At 34.6% G+C, this 18,933-nt stretch overlaps 1 protein-coding gene across 4 annotated transcripts in view; it reads right to left on the reverse strand.

Annotated features, from left to right (window-relative positions):
- Window positions 1–18,933, reverse strand: part of LOC128989814 (teneurin-a-like) — an 880,316-nt gene that overhangs the window by 45,010 nt on the left and 816,373 nt on the right. For 3 of the 4 annotated variants that reach the window (XM_054411876.1, XM_054411874.1, XM_054411877.1), the window contains 10 exons: window positions 15,768–15,893; window positions 14,663–14,855; window positions 11,303–11,503; window positions 9,540–9,934; window positions 8,681–8,875; window positions 6,744–6,838; window positions 5,605–5,719; window positions 3,922–4,107; window positions 3,343–3,489; window positions 2,657–2,864 (listed from right to left, as the gene is read on the reverse strand). In XM_054411876.1, coding sequence (XP_054267851.1) covers window positions 2,657–2,864; window positions 3,343–3,489; window positions 3,922–4,107; window positions 5,605–5,719; window positions 6,744–6,838; window positions 8,681–8,875; window positions 9,540–9,934; window positions 11,303–11,503; window positions 14,663–14,855; window positions 15,768–15,893 — 1,861 coding nt within the window. The remainder of the gene's footprint in view (window positions 1–2,656; window positions 2,865–3,342; window positions 3,490–3,921; window positions 4,108–5,604; window positions 5,720–6,743; window positions 6,839–8,680; window positions 8,876–9,539; window positions 9,935–11,302; window positions 11,504–14,662; window positions 14,856–15,767; window positions 15,894–18,933) is intronic. The other variant, XM_054411875.1, reaches the window with a different exon arrangement.

An 18,933-nucleotide genomic window follows, 5' to 3' on the forward strand; every position in this document is an offset into this window, starting at 1 on the left:
ATTTTTTTTACTTGACAGGTTTTTATTTATTTTAGTTAAAAATGTAACATGTGAATTTTCCCTTTTGAGTTTTCTTACTGGAACTCAGAACAGAATTTTCTTTTGCTAAAATAGGTTTGCTGAAAAGTGCACCATAAAAGTTTTTCTAACAGCCAGAAAAAAGTAAAAACACTAATAGCGGAATCTTAGTGTGAGTCCTAGATTAATATCCATTCATTTTAAGACACGCCGAGACACTGGAACGTAGTGTTATTTGGACTTAAATAATAACAGCTTGAAATTTTAGGAAGGGCTTTATCGACACATGTATCTAGCAATAACGTATTTTTATAATTATCATAATCTGTTTAGGGAGTTAGAAAACCTTAGCAGCTTAATCTAAAAGAATCAGTTTAACGTACAATTGAGAAATTATTTATAAAAGCATTATAGAATTTAAAATATTTGTCCACAAAATTTTATTATGTTAATTATATGCTTGAAATGTTTACTACGAAATTACAAATCATGTTTTTTCCAAACGCTACAAAACCTCCAGATTTTAGGCCACTAACAATAGTCGACCTAAAAATAACATTTATACTGAAAATTATATCTTAAACTGTAATAGTGGAGAGTTGAAAAACGAAGTTACACTTGCCATGCCAACTGATAAGTGGATAGGAACGGAAAGGTCAACACACACACAGAGAGGAGGTGGTCATGGAAGTGTATTGATAAGTCCTCGACTGATCATCTGATCATCTGATCACCTAACATCTTGACTGTCGCCGAGCCATTGAGCCATTAGGATAAGACACTACACAGTGGGTGTAAGGATGGAACAAAACAGCACATAAAGTACATTGTAGACAACACAACAAGGGTTATGTAGGATACTAAAGAAAAACAAAAACAATATTAAGTCAACAGTTTTGACAGTTCCAAACCACTAGTGATTACCGACAATAAGTTGAACTCTGAAAACTTTGTGACCGACCCACCACAAATCATAGATTTAACTGGTAGGTCAATTTACGGCTACACTGGTCACAGAGTACGAAACTAAGGATCACAGTCAGTGGCTGCTCTACTCCAATGAAACAAGTGGAACCAAAGCCAAATCATTTGAAAAAAGAGCAGAAAGCACTAGAAGCACAAAGGAAAATTACAGTTGTGGTAGAGATGCGAACTAAACGGAAAAAAATAAAACAAGACCAAACCAAAAGTGGATGAATGTTTCACGGTACTTACTTAGTAGGCTAAATCAGTTTAAAAAAATTGGATAAAAAGGTGGTCGGGTTGATATAGTCAAGGGTTGTTTAAAAATTAAAATTTCAAAGTGTAATTTATAACGAATAATCAAGGAAATTTATAAAGATATTTAATTACTTTAGCTAATTATTAAGTAAAAGAAGTTGTTAATCAAACTTTATTTTCTAAATATTTACTTACAAAGTTTTAGCTGCACAAAAGCCTACATAGTAATGATTTTGTGGATAAACTTGTATACTTTCTATATCTTGATAAATGTTTGTAAGTGTAAAGCAATGGTTAAACATAATGAGAATAATAATTGGAGTGGTTTTGAGAAGGCAAGCCTCTTTGAAACATGTTTGGATAAAGACACCCACAAAGAAGCTAGGCCAAGGGAATGAGGTGAGGAGAGGCGAGGGCGAGGGGTTTGGGCCACACACACAAGACGTAGACACAACACAATGGAAGGGAATAACTGAAACAGCGTCCTTAGCAAAACCTCATTTAATACAAAATAATGAATTAGGTTATTAGTTTTTCAATAACTAATTTTTAAAATTTTTCCAAATATTGTTTGCTAAACTCTGGAGTTAAATGGGAATTTGATAAAATATTTGTTAAAAAATAAAATAAAAGAATTATGATTAAGTAGAGTTATTACAGTAGTTTAAAACTCAATATTTTTATTATAGTTGTTGACAAAAAGGTTTAACAATTCACATTATAAAAATTGTTTTGAGCTTTTAAAATTGATAGGTAGTCGAAACAAGTGGATTTTATTTTTCTATCAATTAATATCCCTGAGAGCTTGTTAAGACTAGTAACTGTTCCAGTTGTTGAAGGGTAATAGTGTTCAACCCCAAAATCCTAGAAAAGATTTTGTATTTAAGATACAAAATCCTGAACTAGAACCATTGGGATAAACACTGCGAGGTTTGAGGGTAATTGACATGGAAATTATAACACAAAAGGTGTAACAGTACACTTAAGAAAAAAATAAAATGTAAAAAAAATTAAAGTTTTTACAACACAACACTTAGTGCAATGTATTGCCCATGAAATATAACTACACTTTTAGAAACAAAAGTATTTGCACTTTGTATCATAATAGTATGTTGAAAGTAAGTTAAGAATTATTTAACAGAAGTTAATTAGAAAAATACAGTAGGTAGCAAAAGTGTTATGTTAAAATTTTACATCCTTTGTAAACTATCAGTTGTACAGCATATCACGAAAATATTCAATATCATCTACTAAAAACGAATAAACATATAACATTACAAATGCTAATGAAACACTTGAAATTTGTCTTACTCAAAATATATAATACCCTCTCCGTGTACAAAATGAAGTTAAACATATTCAGTTGATCACTTAACTGTATAAACATTCTTAGACATTGAATCTGATCTAGGCTTACCTTTCTGTGTACTCGTCCTGGTGGACATAGCTTTGAACAGAGTTTTCCTCAACCAAAAACTTGACTCTCTGATAGAACGAGGCGGTGACCGACGGCGGTTGTTTCCGAAGAAGCACTTCTACGGGATCGTTGGATGCCAGACACATAATGTGTTCATTACATGCTGGGTGAGAGCAGCACTCACTGTCTGAACAGTCTACCATGCCATCTGCAAGGGATCAGCTTGTTGGGTGTTGTATCATAATCTCAACATATTAGTTGATGTTCGATAAATACTATTAATCAAAATAGCAGGCCTAAAAGAAATACTGCAATATTGTTAGGTGAAGGTATATGTCTAATATTTCATTGGCAAATTATAACCTGTATAGAATAGATTGAGAATCTGTGCTACTTCACCTTAGAAAAGGCATAGGGTTATAAATTAATATGATTTGTTGCTTAGGTCACAATGTATCTTCTTTACTAGATTTTAAATATTTTTTATTTTTGTAGCTACAGAGGTTAATTAAATTCACTTCAGAGGGTCATATTTGGGTACGAAGGGATGAATCTGATTTAGTTCAGGTGAAGCAACTACAAAAGATAATTCAAGGGGTAGGAAAGTTCCACAAATGAATGATACATTTTGAAGTTGATACAAGAGTTGTATTTATAGTATCTTTTTGCAATTATGATAGTAATACCTTGGTCATTGTCAACCTCGTCATTACAGTCCATCTCCAGCCTGACGCTGCAGTCCACACCTGCCCAGCCATCACTGCATTGGCACTGGTAATCTCCATCCACAAGCACACAGCTGCCGTGGCGGTTACAGGCGTTTACACACCCGGCTACGTAACCAACATATTATGACACTAACTTGTAATAATCCGGTTACTAGTTAGTTACACAAATACAGGTAAAAATTATTTGAAAGCTTACTCATTTCTGGTATACTAAAGTAATGGCTGCCTGAACATTTTTCATTTTATCTATTGTTAATCTAAGGGAGCCAGTCATGATTTTTGTTTAGATGACTCTAAAAAATTAACTGTCTCCTCAGGCCTAAACAGAGAATTAAAAGTGATAATTTTCAAACCATTTCTATAACCTGTTCAACTTATTATTCAAGTCTTGTCCATATTGTGTAAAGAGTAACGTTTTTGTGTTTCTTGAGCCATGATACATTCTTTACTCAGGTATGCCTACTATCCCAAAAATCCTTAAGCTAAGCCCTTGAGTGCTATATGTTACGTAAACATTATATAAAACCAAACACATACGTAGAGTGCAGTGTCGGCCATTCCAGCCCTGTGAGCAGACGCAGGTTCCGTTCTTGCATTGTCCGTGTTCCGCACAGCGTGAGTCGCAAGGTAGCAAGTCACATCGCTCTCCGCTCCAGCCAGGCAGACACACACATTGGCCTTGGTCACAGCGGCCATGCACGCCACAGTCTAGGCTGCAAACAGCTGGAACAGACAATCATCATGGTAAGACACTAAATGGAGGGAAAAACACCACGACACAGTGTTATGACCTAGTATATTTAGCATCATGGACTTTGGTACGAGAGGGATACGTTCAATACCTAGCATATTTAAAATAGTTTGAGAGTTTTGGACCATCCCATAAAAGTGTTTGTGATAATAAAAAAAATCTTCTGTAATTAGATACAAAATAAAGTTGTACAAAGAAGTGTTAAAGTCCTAAATTTCTTTTTAAAAAGGGAACCCAGGTAAAATGTCCAAGAATCTAAAGACATCTGAAAGAGCTGTGAACTTGAGGAGATGAACATTATGGAAAACTGGTAAATCACTTGAGAAAAAATGTTCCTTTGTACTGTAATACGTTAGGTTCTAAATCTAGATTATATTTCTACAATGCCAACACAATTAGGAGTGTTTATTTGGGCAAAAATGACTGAAGGATTTAGCATGAGATGATAGCTTTTTTGCTGACAAGATTCTTTATAGCCAGGACCATTTACATAACGCCTAATGGTCAAGGACAGATGAGTCCTATATCAAACCACTCAAAAAACTTTAATGAATTTTCTCAGAGATTGAACCAGTAAAATTCTAAATCTGTAAGCGAACACTATAACCACTCACCTACCCAGCTCCATATGTAGCACATTTTATGTGAAATGTCTAATTGGAGAAATAAGGCAATGGCTGATGTCTAGATTTTTACCTATTAAAGGATATAATGGAATGGTAGATTTTGATAAATTGTAAAAGGTATTAACTTCATGAAATTAATTTAAAACAAGTCTAGGTAAACAGTTAACCTTGAGAAATACCAACTTCTTTGTCAAAAGCCGTAAGAGTTAAGTATGCATTTTTTGTGGTTTGTATAGTCAGCTTATGTATTTTCCTACAGTTACCTAACAATGTAGATGTTCTCTCACTGATTTGAGAAAGCAAAGTGGCCAATTCGCTCATCAGTGAGACAATGTTAACATTGTCTCACTCTAATTACTTTGTCTCACTCCAGATTTTCAACGTGAAGGCACGAAATAGTGAGCGCGTAACATGCGGGCAACGTCGTATGCGCGCGAAATGTTGGCAGCACTGGCTGTAAATCAGCTGGTCAGCTGTTGTACTGTTGTATTTGTCACTTCACATTAAATGTTATATTAAAAGTTCACTTCTGTGTAAAAATAGGTTATGTTTCTTCACAAATTTATTTGTTTTATGGTATCTGTAGGAAAAGTATAATGTGCAACTCGAGTTCAAAGTACAATTGCCTCACTCGAGAAACCATTCCTCACTCGCCTACGGCTCGCGAGTAAGGATTTCTCTCGAGTGAGTCAATTGCTCACTTTTCTCACTAGTTGCACAAATAACTATTTTAGACCAAATAATCATTAGTTCTTGGTTCTATAACCTTTGATAGTGGTTTTAGTTAGTAATGTGTGGGACTTCAAAGAGTTTTGTTTGTAGGCTACAAAAAGTAAAAACTACCTTGAGAACAATCTGGACCAGTCCAGAATTCCTCGCAGATGCAAGCTCCAGTCTCCAAATCATACGTTCCATGTTCTGAACACCCTGGAAGACACTGGTACACCTTTTGGTCCACCTGTTAATCAGATAGTGTTGTTAAAGAGTGCATGCCACTTTATTTACCAAAACCGTACAACATATATTTACTATCGCCACCCTGCGTTGAGCCACAATTTGTGGAATCTTCAAAGTCCTTGGCCTTGTCTTCTTAACACTTCGCGGACGGGTGAGGGATATATCTGCCTAAGTCTTTGGCAATAAAGGACGGGTGACGGATATATCCGCATATGGTTTTTGAGGTTCTGGACGGGAAGCGGTTATATCCGCCCTTTCTTCAGACAGACTGGCAGGTGCTTGAGCAGTAACCAGATGTTTCGCGGTACCAAGGCGCTCCATCCTGCTCTTTCCATGACTGCTCTCTCCCCCGCACTCCCCCCTCTCTCCCGCGCCAACCCCTCTCCTGCGCCTCACCCCCTCCCGCGCACCTACCACCACTCCTACGCTCCCCCCTTGACGTTTCGTGCTCAACATTACGTTGTCTTTATTTATTGTTTGCATATTGTTCTTTATTTATTTTTGTCTATGGTATTATGGAGAATATATTATTTTTTCCACACAAAAATTCATAGATAAAAAAATCCTCAACTGTCCACCAAAGAATACTCAATGATAATCAAAAGCAAGGACAAAAGTATCATGGTGGTTGAAGTTACATGGGTAAGCCTGACTGCAGAGATTAGAAAGGGTAGGCAGCTGCTCTTGAACAAGCAATATGTTTTCTTTACCAATGTAAGATTATAGCACCGAGCTATTTGATGGTGACTTTTATGGCGAGAAAAACTAGTTTAAACAATCTGCACTTATGACACAACTGTAAAATCCCAAGCTACTTACATGGAACCATATAATTTTAAACACCCCTCAATATCTCGTACTACTATCTATGAATTGACTATATTAATACACACTTTTTTGAGGTATTGACAAAATAAGTCAATGTCTTAGTATAATTATTTATAGTAATTCTAACCTAAATAATGGAAATGCAAAATATTAGCTTTTTTTAAACTGTTAAAGAGGATTGTAAAATTTGTATTTACCTGAGAGCAGTTAGTTCCCTGCCAGCCAGCTTTGCAGTAGCACCGTCCCATGACGCAGGACCCGTGGCCCGAACACGACGGGTCCACACAGTCCTCTGTCAAACATATACCATAGTTATGAGTCTACCACGGTTTATATGTATGACATGCTGTGTGATCTCTAATTGTGTAAATATGTAAAAAATCACTAAGAGACTGGTTTTTGACATGTCACAATATGAGTTGAAGTTTCGGGTAATTAGAAATGCTTTAAGGATTGTAAGAAATTTATATTAGAAAAAGTCAACAATTCAGGATAAAAAAAATTAAGATATTGATATTATTTCTCATGATTATTACTCATGATTAGAGGTAACATAGAGTCACAATGTTTCAGAATCTAGCCTATTATCATTTCTATTAATTTCTCTTATCTTTTAACACTACCTATTAAATTTTTTTTGTGTAGGCCTTCAAATAACTATTTTGTTGAAAATAGTAAAAACTTAAAAAATGCTAAAATAGCTAATATTTTGTAAAGCGACTAAATAACAATAGATGCAACCTCATAGGGGAAAAAACAATGATTGATTAAAAATACAAACTGTTAAAGACTTTTCTAATCGTTAAGGTTTAACTTTGACTCAATAAGAAACTAGTATACTAAATTATAAACAAGAAATAAAAAGAGTTAAAACTAAAAATCTAAATCAAATAAATATCAACATATTGAAAGGTATTCACATGAAATAATGATGAAGGAAATACGAATATCAACAAAGTTAAAATAGCTTTCTCCAAATTCACCAAGAGATAACCCGAATTTCGTCTGCTCACATCAAACAGTTGAAAGGCACAAACAGCCATTAGTAGAAACAACTTTGTTGGTTAGTCAAAGCGTTGTTTAGAACTTGCTTTTGTTTAGAAGTCCCACAGAACCTGAAGCTTATTCTTGCAAGATGCCTTAGGTTACATAATTCTCAAACTTTATTTAAGTCTGAACAACTCTGTAATATAGTTTATTCCAACCTGGAATTCTCAGTGGGCTTTTAAGTTTGAAGGTGATCGGAAATTTGTTATTGAGCTTTTTACAATTGGGGATAAAAGTGGTTATTTTTGGATAAAATAATTTTGGATTTGTGGAGGTGTTTTAACAAATTAGCTTAATTGGATATGGAAGAATGACATGTTTATTCATATTTTGGTAGAATACAGTACCTATTAATATTTTTTGATTATTATTAGATTTTTAGATATTGTAAAATGAACAATATTGTCAACTGTTTAACAATTACAAAACTAATTATAAATTTAATTACATATTTTTAACAGCTGTATCCTTTTTCGTAATTTGCTATTAATATAAGCTTTTAGCACCTTCAGCATTCCCTAAAGTAACTGACAACGGGGGTTTTGAATGTCAAGGACCAACCTAATTAATTTTGCTCAAGAATAGAGAAAAAAGATACTATTATAAAAGATCACCAAACGATATTTAGTAGTGTTCATTTGTCATGTTAAACATACTATTTATTTAATAGACAAATTACTCATTAGTCCAAGTTTGAGAACGGTTAGCAGCTTTTTGATTGTATACGAATAATTCTGGCTAAGAACTAGCTGATTGTAATCAGTAACAAGACTTATCTTGTCCATAATCTCATAATTGCCTTTAAATACATGTTATGTTGTGTAAGCATCATTATAATAAAGAATTGCCTCCAGCAGCTCTATATAGTTGGGATTTATACCTCAGTATCCAAAAGTCAATGAAGCTACAGACTTGTATAAGGATTTGCGAACTCCTGTTTCTAGGCAAGCACTATAACTACTCAGCTACCTAGCATTTATAGATGTGAATTTGACTTTAGTGGCTTTAGCTTACGCCCTAATTTAATTTCAAGTCCAAATTTCTGTATGATAACATCTGTATGATAGTAAATAATGTGAAATCCCACCGATGTTGCAGGCAGGACCTTTCCAACCCGGCTGGCAGACGCAGGAACCCCTGATGCAGCGACCGTGTCCTGAGCAGTCTGCAACCTGACAGTCGTGGAGGGGAATGTCACACTCCGCGCCTTTCCATCCCTCCTCACAGTGGCACAACCCTCCACCATACTTGCCGTGGTTGGAGCACAGAACTGGACACACACCTGCAGAAAACAGCTGATTGAGGAAAAAGTACAACACTTGACTTGGAAATACTTTTTAAAGACTATAGGAATATCAATACTGGTTAGGGAGTGTTAAGCAGAAAGTTGGACATAAAAAAGCTGTAAATTGAAGGAGGAAACCAACGAGTAAACTAATTGTGAAAAGAGTTGTATTAAATAAAAAATAAATTAACATGCATTAATTGAATGTTGAATTATCACTTAAAAAAACACATAGAAGAATTTTATTAAACTAGGAAAATTTTGTTAAATTTAATTATAAGTTTTTATGTGAGAATTTAAATATATAAGTTACGTTTAATAAGCTAGCAAATCTTTGGTTGGTCTATTTCATCCTTGAATTTTCCTGTTCACATGGGCCTCATGAGTGTGTGTAGAATTTACCAACCAAAATAAGAGGAAAGTGTCAAGAATGAACTGAAGGCTACTCATAAATTTTAGTGGTTAGCAAAACGCAAACCGCCAACATTCCAGCCTGGTTTTCTAGTCCATCACTACTGAGCCAACAGCTCAATATGATTCGACGGATAAACATTTTGCACAAGAAAACCCAAAAACCTCTCAAATGATCATTCTTCACCAATCTAACGAAATCACTACTTGGTCACTACTAAATCATGGAACACTTGAAAAATTAACTTACTTTTGGAACAGTCTATCCCTTCGAATCCATCAATGCAGTCGCACTTGCCCAAGTAGCAGGAACCATGACCGGAGCAGTCGTTGGGACAAGCTGTGGAAATCCCCTCGGCCTCCTCAATGGTCAAGATGACTTCGTGGACCTGCAGATCGTCATTGTACAGTGAGACGTACCACCGGCCGGTGTCTAGATACTGCAGCAGTGTGACGTTCACCAAGAGATGACCATTGGTTGACCGCTTGGTGATCAAGTGGGCCTCCGGATACAGAGATCTGCTGTTCCACTTGTCATTGTCTGCGGCATCTTCAAGGTCATTGGTCTTTGAGGAGGACTCAGAAAACTGACTGCTCCTCTCACCCAGAAATGTTGGACTGAAGTGATGAAGTTGTTCACGTAACCTAAGACCAGACTTAATTTGTTAAAAATCATATACGTAATTTGCAATAAATCAATAGTAAATATAATTATATTGTAAATGGATGCTATACAATTTTAGCGGCTTTCATAGAATACGACGGTTTTGTAAAAAAAAAAAAACTATGGCTACAACTACATGGTGATTGAATGGTTAGTTGTATTTATAAAAATTTTTAATTTTTTTTATAAAAATGCAAATAATGTATACCAAATATGGGACAAAATCGGGATTTTTAAGAAAAATGTCATTAATAAATATAATAAAATAACAATGAAAAGTTAATCATAAACAGTGATACAAGTCAACCCATTTTACTATTTCTACTACCGTACCTATAAATGTAAGATAAACCATAATACACTTATTTTAAAACATCAACCAATAATCATTTTACTAAGCAAATCTTGACTTAAAAATACAAACACAAACACTTTTGTTGAACAAAAACAGTTAATCCACTTTCAACTAGTTGAATCCTCCTTTTAAACTGAAAAACTGAGATAATCCAAAATGAAAATAGGTTAAGGCTAAGTAGAGAAAAGTTTATATTTGCCCTGCCATAACCAAGAGATGATTATAAATACTAGCAATTCTTAGAGTGCACTTAACTAATAATGGGTTTTTGCTTGTGTTGGGTGGTGGAGGGGGAGGGGGGTTGCGCAATAAGTGAGAAGTGCAATTCTGCGGTGGACTGCTCTCCGCCACAAAACCTTGCCTTCATTATGCTATTTACTTGTTGCGATTATGAAAGCAATTCATTTGTGGGATTCATAAACCGTCTTAGTGTTTCTAACTGGTTCTTTTATAGGATTAAAACTGTTTGTGTAACAAAATTACAGTTTTGAATATAAAGGTGAGTTTTTAATATAGGCGTAAATAAAAAATGATTTGTTGACCATGACCATTTACACTATAGATTTTGGTAACCAGCTTTTTATTTGAGTAAACAATTTTATATGATGTTATCTTCAGTTCTATCATGCAATTCAATCAGCTATTTCTAAAGGGTTTCACCCTTGACTGTTGTTGGAAGTAGATGTCGATTACTGATTTATGTAAAATATACAAACCTATCAATGCCAATCAAAACCTATCAAAACCTATCAATACTGTAGTACAAGGTTGCGGCAAGAGAAAAGTGGCAACACCGCTGCCCCAGCAAACCGAAACAGCTGTTGCACAAATTTATAATGGAGCGTATAGGCAATGCTTATGTTTTGTTATTTCTGTTATTTACCATGGCAATGGGCAATGGACATGCCGTTGCGACATTGCCAGTGCCACACACCAACACCGTGGCCTTGTATTAGGGGAGGCTATGCGACTACGCTAAAGTCCCAAGTCTCACCTGGCATTTTCAGATATCAGAGGTGTAAAGCTGACAGCGTGTTGGAAGTCAGACAGGAGTTTATTGGTCTCTCTTTTTATCCTGTGATCTACTCTACCACCTTTCACAAACTCCGAGAAATCATACTGCGTGATGCTAGGGGCGACATTGCGTCTCCCGTAGACAGCAAAGTTGGCACCCCACGGTAGACTCATGTTGAATCTGCAAGAGTGGATCAGTTAAAACTTGTCTCAAATGTAAACATAAAAGTAAGTGTGTAATGAAAATAAATTATAGTTAAACCGGGTATTGGGAAATACTTTACAAGCACAGTGTTGCATTATTGAGGTGTTTCTGTGTTAAAGTGTGTTACAGCATTATGTATCAGTGTAACAGAGGTTTTGCATGGTTCTAATGTTGTAGTGTTACAGTGTATTAATTGGAGTGTTGTTATGGTTTAATGTTCCATTTTTACATGATTGAAGTGTTAATAGCTATTTACCTTACAAGTGTAGTAAGAGCGTTTTTACATCAGGCAGGTTCACTAGTTCACCTAAGTGATGTAAACACACTCTTGCGTAACGTGTAACGTACAAGATTTTACCTTACCCGACAATATACAGGGGGTTACGTACAATATTTTTCATTACCGTATCCATTTCACTCATCTTCTAACAGTAACGTTATTTTACAAACAAAAGCTAGGTTAGGAACATTTTTTAAAGTATAACAATAAAATTCAAGCGCACAGCTGATTTCTAGCGTTAACTGTCGTTGGCTCCATAGTGGTATAATTTTTTAAGTTGAGCACTCAATGTTATTTTACCTAACCCGCCATGTTAAACTTCCCTATCCCAAGCGTGATGTATACAACTTCCTTACTTCTCAAGTGATGTAAAGTTGAAAAAAACTCACTCAGTGATGTAATGAAACCCATTTAAATAACATTGAGTGCTTAACTTAAAAAATATACCTCTATGGAGGCATCAACGTTCAACGCTAGAAATCAGCTGTGCGCTTGAATATTATTGCTATGCTTTAAAGTATTTTCCTAACCTAGCTTTTGTTTGTAAAAGAACGTTACTGTTAGACGATGAGTGAAATGGATAATGAAAAATATTGTACGTAAACCCATATATATTGTCGGGTCAGGTCAATGTTATTTAAATGGGTTTCATTACTTCACCGAGAGAAGTTGTATACATCACGCCTGTGATAGGGAAGTTTAACATGGCGTGTTAGGTAAAATATTATAACAGGTTGCAGTATTTAAGTATTACATTATTGTTATTAAGTAGTGAAGACAGCAAAAATATAATTGATCAGAATTGTCAATTCAAAATTAATATAGAAGGAGATTTCCTTCACTCATATTTGGGTTGAAATACGCACATAGTGGCGTCCCCATCTTAAATAATTGATAATTGATAATTGATAATTTCCATAATAATTCCTACCACTTGCAGTAATCATGTAGACATAATTTCACTGCAATATTAAAATAAATGTGTCCTGTATCTCTTCTTGACAATATAATTAAGTTCTTCAATATTGAATCAAACTGTGTAAAAAACTTACAAAATTCAGTCATTAAAATTAAATTATAGATTAATAAATTTATGTTAAAACTTGAAGGCACTACACACTATCCTACTTCATACAACGAATAAATAACTAAACCTACTTATTCCGGGACAAATAAGTTAGTTAAAACAATTTTGTAACAAAAGTAGTTTTTAAAACTGATAAATTTAGTCAAAAAAACGTACAAGGTTTTAAAAATGTTGCATGCAAAATGAGTTTGTGGCCCTTTTTTAAATAAAGTACAATTATGGCAGAGAACATTGAAAAGAAAATAATGTTTCAGAAGTGAGTTGATGACAGTAATGTGCAAAAGAGAGAAAGAGAGAAAAAAAGAGAGAGAGCGTACTACACTCTGCTTCGACACCCTTTTAGCAGTTTGTATTCACAAGGTTTTAGCTTTTATCATTAACATTATTCATTTTTTACCTTCTGTTTAAATAGGTTGCTAATTAATTTAAAAGTCTTTGCTAATTTTCAAGAATAAAATATTAGATAAAGATGCTGTACCCTGTTACCTATCTAAAATCTATTTAAAGTTTTATCATTGACTATTGGATGTTGTATTAATAGTCAAAGGTTTTATATTGTTTTGAAGATTACAGACTTTTTACAAGGACACAATCAAGGTACTTCACTGTTTTAAATTTATATACTTAAGATTACGATAGAAATCAGAGTCCTTAAACAGTAAATGGATTCCAAGGGATGGTGGGTTGTACTCCATTAGCATGTATACGAGGATATATTTTGGAGGGGTTCATGAATATTTCCCAACCCTCTTAGCTGTTTCTTGTGTCACTGATTTTCTGGTTTGTATCGGTAAGAAAACATCTGTTTGCCATATACATTGTATCACGTTTATGAGGGGTTATGTGCCATTTTTAACTACTAGAGAAATAATTTTTATAAAGATGAATCGCGTAAACCACATAAAATTCCAAAAATATTAAAAAACTTTGGTAACACAAAAAAATTCTAAATAAAATTTAAAAACGTCTGACAACTCTCTCGGTGAGAAGAAACGATCTCTGGTTAAACTCAGAGCTGGTAAAACAGAATTTGTCACTGAAAAAGTGGGAAAAGAGGAAAAAGTATTTCTTGCCAGAGAACTTTAGATATGATAGGTCATTGTTTTTTAGATGACTAAACCAACAACTTATGTGGTCTTGGAATCACTGCTACATAATATTATCTACTAAAAGTGATTTGTGATTGGTAAAATTTGAACCAGGGTCTCCAAGACAAAAGTTTTACCCTCTAAACTCTGGACAAGCCTCGCCTGATGTGGAAGCATAGTCTTTGTGATGGAACCTCTTTCTTGACCCTCCTTCATCTGCAAAGGGGTCTGACTAATGGTTTAAGGCCAGAGCCAGTTCCAGGTTAGAAGGAGATTTGAAAAATTACAAAAAAATATATTTTGTAGTGTGTCAGGAGACAGGTTCCATTTCATACAGACTATTTATAGTAATTTTGTTTTTAGTTATTAATTTTATAACAAAAGTTTATTTACAAACTGTTGCCTGCCTTAATAATTATTTAATTCCAAAATTATATTAATAACTAAACATTATAGTTACAGTAAATTTTCAAAGTTTGATGGATAACTTGATTAGTGAGTTAAACCCCATGGTAATTTGAATCTTTTTCAGTATTTTCTAATAAGAATTATATTGTACCTACGGTGGGGTTTGGAGTTGTTGCCAAGTTCAGGATTGATGGACAACAAAACTAACACAAAGCACCAAACACCAGTTTAATTAATCAAATCAACACATTTTCCCCACAAACACACATTACCTGATGAAGGCTGGTTGCTTGTTCCTAAACTGGATGTTCCAGAACTGGGCCGGGGGGATGGTGGTTCTCTGAGGGGCTCTGAAGGTGTCAATCTCCAGATCAAGCTGAGGATATTGCTGTTGACTCTGGTCACTGGAAGCAGCCAGGCTGGGGCTCGGCCCCCATCCTCCCGTAGTGCTGGTCGATAGTGACTCTACAACAAAACATGAGCATAATCATTGAAACCATTGGACCAAACTGCAAAAACTGTATCAATTCCCATGGCAATCTATTCCCAAGAAGATACAAAGCCTCGCCAAATAACAGCTTACACTTCCTCCAATCATGTGTGTTTTATTATTGGCTCTCAGCATTTTCATGTTTTTTTTGCTATATCAGGCTGGATAGAGTGGTTATAGTGCTTGTCTGACAATCAAAAGGTTGCTAGTTTTTGATCCTGATGAAAGTCAGTAGCTTTTTGTTCTAGGAAAATGTGCCCAGCTAACGTTGATAATAGGACTTGTAATACATGCCTAAATAAACAGCTGATGATGTTAGTCAGCAGAACAAAGAAAATACCCCCTCCGCAGCAAACCTGCAGACTAAGCGAATTTCCTGGGCAGGATTTCTACTAAAATATTCTCTAAAAATTGTCAGATTTATTTCCTATTAAAATTACATTAATTTTAGTGAGTACTTAGGTTTGCTGCTACAGGGAACATACTGTTTGTTAAAATATATCCATATACAAGCAAACTACAAATATATCGCACTAGCGGACACTCACACACACACACACATATATATGTACACAAATTTGAATGGATGGTGTTTTTGGCCTCTGGCTGGGGACCTCAAAACGAAAAGTAAATCGGTTCCGGGTCTAGGTCTTACCATAAGACATACGGTAATAGCTTATTTCCTATATGGGAAATTCGCTAAAAGCTACTCAGCTCATCTGACTTCAATCTACTCTCAACTTGCACTCATATTTTTAGCTTAAAATAAACGCATCTAGGAGGTAAATTGCTGTCTCAATTTAATAATAGTAAATAAGACTTTTCCTCTTTCCACCACTTAAGATTTCCAAACTTACTATATTCATTTATATTATAAGAAACTTTACCTTCAGTAGGTGTTTGAACAGATGCCGTCGAGTCTCTAGCCATTTGGTCATCAGCAGCAATCACTTTGGCGTCTTCCACCAGAATACAACTGCTCGGATCCAAATTCGATCTCATCGAATTTACTGCTGCAACATATATCCCCTCATATAACTACTGAGTTTCATCTATAAATAATGGTTCTTATAAAACCTTCTTTTTAGTCAACATAAGTTTGGTTCTAGATTGATCTGCTTAGAATAAATCAAATAAATGATATTATAGTTTACAGTTTCTAATAATTTTGTGATATGTTAATAAATTAAGTTTTCTGGTACTAACTGATGAACAGAAATGGAAAAGTTCAACAGAAAAGAAGCTTAAAATAAACAATCTTTAAAATACAGTAATCAGAAATTCCAATTGTCAGCAGTGATGAAATTAATACAGTATTTTAATGAACCTACCCTAATTATACAATTAATTGTTTAAATTAATTTTTGAATCGGCAATATTCTTGTAGACAGAAACCTTACAAAAATAGCTTTCCAGGAATAGAAACAGTAAATTTTGGATTGAAGGTATGGCTTCTCAGAGGGGCTCATGAAAGTGAAATGGGTCGGAATAAACAAACAAGAAAAGAAATAAATCTTTCACCCAGGAATCTTCTTTCCAAAAATTCTACACGCTTCTTGGAATAGAACTAAAAATTGATTGGCTAAAAGAGCAACACTAACACATTAACATTGAGAAACAACGTTTGGATGGTAAACAAATTGGAATAAATTCGCGTTTTGTTGGCAAAGAGACGATGCATTTTTTAAATCATACTTTGCTATTAATACAAAGTTTAAATCAACCAATCTTCCCCAAACACAAGAAGCTCATTACCATGATTACCGGTTACGAAGGGAAAGAATGGGAATCATTTAAATGTACTTAGCAGAAAAACGAGATGAAAGTTTAGAAAGGGGAAGGGATTGCTGGAGTCGATGTCAAATGCTTGAGGAATGACACAAAAACTTTTAATTACTGGGAGCTTTGTAATATGGCAGTAAAAGAAACGCCTAAATAAGCTTTGTCTCCTTTATGGGACTAAGAGAAATGGTTCTCTGCGTTATTTGAAGAGAGGAACTTTCAGCAGTATAAATTACTTTTTTAATGAGAAACTACTACTAATGCATTATTCTTTCTTATTAAAACTCTGCAGGATATTGAAAGAGACTGAAGGAAGTCAGTTTCATTCTCAAAGGTCTGACAGCTCTCTATCTCCACATCTACCGTTTTGACGTCTTAACTTCCTTGATGGAGTATATCAGGTAATCTAAACTATCAGAGTTTACATTTGACGCAAAGGTCAAACAAGTGTAAAACGATGCTGAAATAAAATTGAAAAGTCGTTCAAGTATAGTTTGATCAAGATTATGTTTAGATTGTGGTTATAATTTAGTTTGTGTTTGTTTAAGATTATGTTTCGGTCAGTTAAAATTAGGAATAGATAAAACGTACTCCCTTGTTTAGGCTATGATGAAATAACAGATTCGATATATCTACTTAAGAAATATAAATGAGGACGTACCAATAAAAAGGACAATGAAATTCTGGTTTCAAACAATGTTATCGTATTTGAATAATTGTGTGATTAGAATGAAATTTTAAAATCCTGCTGGATAAAGACTGGTGGCAGTGGCAAGACCTTGTTAAAAGTTGTTAAATCAAGATGAAGTTGAAGGAAGTATTTTAAAACTCACACAACAGAAACACATTTCAAGTTCTGCCAAGTTGTTGCAAGTTTTAAATAACAAACAATTTTTGCCGTTCGTATTTAAACTTTCTACATTTGGTAAAAAAGTTAAGCCCTCTGAAAGTGTATTTATGATATTTACTGCAGTTCAAGCTCGGATTGAAGTTGAAATATGAACTTTGCTTTTATTCCTCAAGGTGAATGATTAAGAAACGAAATACTGGATAGAAGCTGTTTGTGGCGTTTGAAACTTAGAACATCTTTTGAATGGTTGGTTCATAACTGAACAAATGGTTTTAAGTCTTTTGATATATCTTTCTTATATATTATTATTATTCTGACATATTCTTTTTACTGGCTTGTCATTTATAAATGTATTAAAATAGGTTTTATAATTAGGACTATAAATTACTTTTTTTAACCAAAATACACTTGTTGGACTGAACTTAAGCCAAGTGTGTGTGAACTAATTTAAAGCAATTAACCATTTTAAAAGATCTTAACAAATAATTGAGAATCAGTATCAGTGTGTTTGAGGAAACTTGATACACAATTTTGAATTACAACTTTATTGTAACTATCCAACTTTACAATCCAAATCATAAACGTAAACCTACATCAGTCATGGAGGATTTCAAGCCGTCAATTCCGGACTCAAAGGCGTATTTCATAGGACTACCGATTGTTTCGATCCGACCCAACAGATTGACATTCGATATAACGTAAGGTTGACTTTAGATAGTAAAGTAAAACCTCATTAACTCGACAGTCAAAAACTGACAGGGCGAACTCAAAAAAGCAAATTTTCAAAACATGTTAAATCCAATAAATTTTTGACCATTTAGAATTTCAAGAGTGTTTACTCAATCTATAAAAATAATCATTTATGTAATACGTTTGATGAATATGTACAAATTAGTCAATTATGTATACATTTATTAAAACCCAATATACATTTCAATGTTCTGGATAACTCGACAACCTCTGGGTCCACGAACTGTCAAGTTGGTTAGGTTTTACTGCTACCAGATCAGGGGTTTTTGTGGCCTAAACCAAAATAAATTTAGACCTTACCTAATCTGACCTAAAATTCTTGACACCCTGACCACCTTGACGAACCCCCCTTGGACAATGGCAATGGGGAAGTAAAAATCATGGCTTGGGCCTTACCTGGCTCATCATAATTGAGACCTAACCTAACCTTACCTAGAGTCTCAACCCCTAACAAACCTGACGAACCTCCAGTATTAGGGGGCGTGGTGGTGAAGATGAAGTACGAAAGTTTTTTTTTTTAACAGTTTACCTTACAAAAAGCTTAACAGAACATGGGCGCTCGCAGGATTTGGAACAGGGGTTGTGCAATAGCACAACATCCGGGGCCTTCCCCGGGAAAATGTAATATAGTGTTTCAAAACGAATTTTTACGCTATTTGCACCCCCTTGCA

This window comes from Macrosteles quadrilineatus, unplaced genomic scaffold (assembly GCF_028750875.1).
Source record: "Macrosteles quadrilineatus isolate MER2022 unplaced genomic scaffold, UCM_ALF_1.0 Scaffold_3__2_contigs__length_128488019, whole genome shotgun sequence".
NCBI classification, from domain to species: Eukaryota; Metazoa; Arthropoda; class Insecta; order Hemiptera; family Cicadellidae; genus Macrosteles; species Macrosteles quadrilineatus.